Genomic DNA, 5,548 nt, shown 5'->3' with positions numbered 1-5,548 from the left:
CGGTAAGTGTTTTAACATAAGTGTTCCTTTTGGGACAATACTAACCATCGAAAGTGGGCACTACGGCAGTTAGTGGTCAGTGCACATAAGCAGTGTACTGACGGAAGTATGCGGAATGAGACACAGCCATAGAGAAACGTATCCTTGTGTCCTTCTGAAACTCACATGGTTGTAGTTTAACTACTGTAGCTGGTGAACTAACTGCTAAAGCACTAGCCAGCTAGCGAGATGAAAGCACTATCGATTCACAATAACCCTGTGACTTTTAAAAGCAACAAGCTGATATCAACAATCGACTGGAGCAGCCTGAACTCTGGCGAGTTCACTTGTCATTTTTCTAACTTTAGTTTTTAGTCGTCATGGTTACTGCATTTTAAATAAACCGCGTTCAACCCGAGGACTGTTTTTAAGATTCCTTCGGCCCGACCGATGTTGTAGAGATGCCGATCCAGAACAAGTTGCATGTCCATATTTCTCTGCTCTTTATCACAGCTCGTCATCTTCGTACGGTGTGAATAATCTGCTGTTCGATTCACAGGACTGATAGACGCCTCGTTTCTTTCAGACGTGACTCTTGAATCAGTCTTCACATGAGAGACGGCTAACATAGCAAACAGAAGTTAAGACTTTAGGCTGACACATGAGTTTAACTGTCAGGTGTAACACTAGTGTTTAGGTTTTCTCTGCAGTAAGAAGTTGTTTGTAACATTGAAGAACTTTTTCTTTTGTTCTGGGTTGACTTTTTTATATTTATCATTTCTTATGTATATTTGTTTTTTAAGAAAAATAATAAAATGGAAAATTTTAATGTGTCTGTTGTCTTCTATGTAATGAACATTATAGCAAGAAATGTTTTTAATTGTCAGTTAATTTTACATCATTTTAGAAATGTATTAAGAGTATTAAACTTGAATTTAACAGTTTAATCTATTAAACTGCAAATAATGTATAGATTTATGGCCCTTCATTAAACTGTAGCAAACAGCGCCACCAGTGGTCATTAAGTGAACTGCAGTCAGCATCCTGTTGCATCATCCTAGGTGTTGGCCAACAGTAAACGCTGTAAAATAACTGACAATCATATTTATATTTTTATATTTATACCCTGATCCCTACATAGAAACACATAAATCGTTCCAAAGGTACGTTACAACCCGTTGACTCACTGACACATTAAACATACGAAGCCTTTGTGTTTGTGTCTGTGTTACAAGTTCAACTCAATTTTATTGTCGTTGTTCTACATAACACGTAAAAGTCTTGCAACATCAATATATTTTGGCTACTTAGCACGCTTATAGCTGACAATTTTGCTGACAAATAATCCCCAAAACATCCTATCCAACACTTTAGATTCTCAACATTTAAGTACAAAAATAATAGAAAAAGACAGATTTGAACAACAAACATTAACCAGTAGTGCAAAGTAAAAAACTGTTAGCAACCACATTCCAAGCTTTCATTCCCACAGACACAGAGACACAGAGTGTTCAGAAGGTTTTTATGTTTCTCTCCAGCTGCAACGAGCTCGTTCCGTTTCACAAAGAGCACTGTTAGCTAGTTGGAGCCAAACATTCATCAAAGATTGAGATTATCATCAGTTCTCTCTGGGCAGCGAAAACGTTCATCTGGAGGCTTTCTTACCCAAAGTTAATGTGGTTATAATGTAATAACATTGTCAGTCTATGTTAGCCTGTCAGAGAAATCTCATCTGGCTGCATTTCTTTAAAATTTTTCCTTTTGGTTTTGATAGAAGATGATTTTGTGTTTTTAAATAAATCTGATCAGTAGCAGACTGACCAAACTTTCAGGCCGACATGGAGCTAAAAACTAACCAATAAAGTGTGCGTTGAGTTTATTAGTTAGTTGGTTTTCCTGTAAGTTAAAGTGTTAAACTACAGTTTGATCTGCATTAATAACACTGAACACTCGTTACTGACCGTACAGCTTCCTGTTTAACACATTATTCATTTGGACTGTTTACATTATTATCATGTCAGGCGTTAGCTAACAGTTTCATTCAGTGTCTTCAGGTATCGAACCTGTAAAATGTGTAACCCGCGGTGTGTAAGTTCACAGTTATAATCAACCACTGCTGTCTGTACTAAGGTCAAAACTACTGAGTTTAAAATGATTTTAAAATGATTTACCACAACATCGTTGTAGTCTGTGTCTACATGAAAATAACTCAATCACATCAACGTGTATCATGATTCTGTAGTAATAACGATCCAGCTCATTATAATCTGACAGTGATATCAGTTAGTTCAGAGTTTTTTTGTCAGACATTGTTAAACAGAGGAACAGAATAACAACATTGTTAATTTCACCTGCATTTTAACATTTTAGTTTAAAAACTTTGTTTTTATGCTGAAGATACAACTTTGCTCATAAATACAATTCATTCATTTGTTAGCTTGTTAGCTTATGGACTGTTCAAAACTGAATTGCATTTAACGAGTCACTCGCTCACTAAACTGTCACTTTATGGTCAGTAAACTCTCCGTCAATAGAGTTGAGTTTTGAAATACGGGAGCATAAAATGGAAAAGAAAAATGGAAATCGGGACTTAAAATACGCGTTTTCTCAATTGGATGTGGATTTCGTTGTGACCCTGAAGTGACTGTGAGTAGTGACGTCTGCAGCGCGTTAAACATGAACTTAAACTCTGAGTAGTTACTTTTAACACCAGTAATTTTACTTATAGTTGAGTAATCTTTAAGATCATCAGTACTCTTCCTGCTCGGTACCAACCGTACGTAGTGCTCTGTGAGAACTAAAACTCATTACTTTAAAAATAAATGATTTGTGGTTAAGATAATGTAAAAGATATATTCTGATAACTTCTGAACTTCCTGTTTAGCTCGCCGCTAACTTGAATGTGGATAAAAAGATTTAATCGTGTGTCTCTTCTAGACTTTATAAATGTTATCGGACCGAATGGCTCAAATTCTGACAGTTAAACGAATCATTTCATCAAGATTCAAATGAACACAATGTTCACAATGTGAACTCATTACTCTGTGTGTAGTTACACAGGTTGGCCACTACATCAAATTGGCTTCAAACTGGGTTCCCACTCGTTTTAAGAAATCGTTTTCCAGGACATTTTCCAGGAGTTTTTCTCGAAAGTCCTGCTGATTTTGAGTAACAAACTCTTACAAATCAGTTAAAACAATATTTTGAGTTAAATTAACTTATCTGGTTTTTACAGTGCTTTTGGATACATTTCCAGGTTTTCCAGGACGCCTGGGAACCCCGTTCAAAGCCAGAACACAAAGGCGGGTTGAGGTCAGATTTCTGGTCTGGGTTTTATGTGAGTAGAGAATAAACCGCAGTGTGACTGCAGTGTGACCGCAGTGACGAGTTCAGGGTCAATTGTGTGCAACAAGATGCTCGTGAGGTAAGAAGCAGCTGACTGACGTGAGTTCAGAGTTCCTCGTCGTCCTCGCTGACGTTGGTGTCGAGCTCTTTGTCTTTACGTTCGGCGCTCTCCGTTACGAACTCCCTCTGCTGCTCCTCCAGCTCTCGCAGCTCCCCCTGCAGGCGGTCCAGGTGAAGTGCTCGCCGGTTCCTCAGCAGCCGGCCGGGGAAAGGGTTCATGTCGCTGAAGGCGATGCTGGTCAGCTTCCTGCAAGGTAAACAACAACAAACAACAACAAACAACAACAACATTTAACAGATTAATTCACAACACGGGGAAACGATTATTGCCATTTTTGATTGTTTTCACTGTGAATCTTTGGATCAATACATTGTACAACCTCATATCATCAAATGTCTTATTTCATCACTTTAATATTGGGACAGAAAGGTTTTGATTGAATGATTATTCAAGTAGTTAGATTATTTTACTGACTAATTGTTTGAGACCTTTAATACTGTTACAATAAGTATAATGAATCAATCAATATAATAGATCAGTCTGTGACTTTGTAACGTCATATGGCGTGTTCATGCTGGGAAAGTGACACTTTTCTCCCACAATGCAATTCAAAGGAAAGGGAGGAGATTCTGAAATAAAAGTATTAAATCTGAAGAAAAACATTTTGCTGTTTCTGAAGTTAACATGACTGATGTATAAAACAGGATTATTCAGTGTCTGATTCAGAGTTTCTACACGTTCAATTTTAGACTCTTTAAGACCTTTAAGACTTTATTTTATTATAGTATCAGTGAGGAAAGTCAGTATTAGTTCCATGTTTTTGTATACAGTAACTTCGACTAACATCGATTCATTTTAAAGTTCAAATTATTGGATTTTAGACCTGATAACTTCTATTTGAGGGATAATCAGTCAAACTTTAAGAACCGCTCCCAAGATGCTTTGGGGCATATAAACAGGAAGTATAATGCTTCCATTGACATGTTAGCTGGGAGACTTGAACCATTTGTTCACGTTCAGAATAAACTTTATTGAATCCTGTCCAGAGTGAACACAGTGGATCAGGTGTTTGTGTTCACAGTGAACCAGCAGGTGGCAGCGTTGACACACAGAACAGTCTGATGACAAAGGGTTGATGGTGAGTTTTTACCTGCCGTCAGAGATGGTCTTGGTGAAGAAGCGCAGGTACTGGTAGATCTCCACGCTGTCGTGGATCTTCAGGATGTCATCCTCTTTGTATTTGAAGAGAGCCAGTGCGTACCTGAAGATCACCTGACACACAGAAGCACACAGGTGATCTCATCAATACATCAGTTAAAATAAAAATCATCCAGAATCATCTCCACAAACTCTGTTCTCACTAATTCAATCTCCCTCAAAATAAATGTCAGTAAGACAAAACAGCAAAGACTGAATCCAGCTAATAATGATTAATGAGCAAAAGAATTTTAAATACCTGTTTATGATGTTTGCACATTAATTAGCATTAATAATCAGCTATATGTGTCATGGTAATTTTAAAAAGTGGCTCCAAAAAAAAATTTGGGAAACACAGACTTATATGATTAATACATTTTAAAATCAGGAAAGCTCAGTGTCATTGGTTTGAATGTTCAGATGTAATATTTATATAATTTATATAATAATAGATAATACATTCATATTAATTATATAATATTTCTTCAGTTCTAAAGCATTTTGTCATTGACCTGTGTCTGTGCTGCTGTGATTATGTATTACAGTTTTTTACGATTGTTTACACACTAAAATAACTTCTTCTAGGCCTCCTTCCATTTTTGTTGAAGACAGGTGAACTCACCTGCTGCCTTTATAAGACACACCTGAGGTGCTGGTGTTTTCAAGTTAGCACATGGTGTCTTCCCAGCATCTGTATGAGATGTGATTATCCAATTTGTTCATTAGTGTGGTGCATTGGCAATCCGGGGGGGCCTTTGTAATGACAAGGAAGTAACCTGCACATCGCGCTTAATCTGTGTTCTAAGGTGTGAAAAATGTGTGTGGGAGTTTTAGCAAATCCACTATGTGTAATGTTTTTGCCAAAAAGGGTGAAAGCAGAGCATGGCTGGCTGTGTATGTTGTGCAAATCTGTGGGAGTGTTTTTGCTCCCTTGGAGTAGAATTTCGCAAATTTATGTGGAAATTT

General features: G+C 37.3%; 1 protein-coding gene across 1 annotated transcript in view; it reads right to left on the bottom strand.

Annotated features, from left to right (window-relative positions):
* Positions 1 to 1,178: 1,178 nt before the first annotated feature.
* LOC118334067 (TBC1 domain family member 2A-like) overlaps positions 1,179 to 5,548 on the bottom strand; it is a gene marked incomplete at its 5' end in the record, with an annotated part of 13,694 nt that continues 9,324 nt past the window's right edge. The window contains 2 exon segments of the mRNA XM_035669889.1: positions 1,179 to 3,631; positions 4,536 to 4,657. Coding sequence (XP_035525782.1) covers positions 3,430 to 3,631; positions 4,536 to 4,657 — 324 coding nt within the window.

This window comes from Morone saxatilis, unplaced genomic scaffold (genome assembly GCF_004916995.1).
Source record: "Morone saxatilis isolate NCDOM2014 unplaced genomic scaffold, NCSU_SB_2.0 Contig22, whole genome shotgun sequence".
NCBI classification, from domain to species: domain Eukaryota; kingdom Metazoa; phylum Chordata; class Actinopteri; family Moronidae; genus Morone; species Morone saxatilis.
The sequence above is the reverse complement of the archived record's forward strand: the minus strand, read 5'-3'. Positions and strand labels throughout refer to the sequence as shown.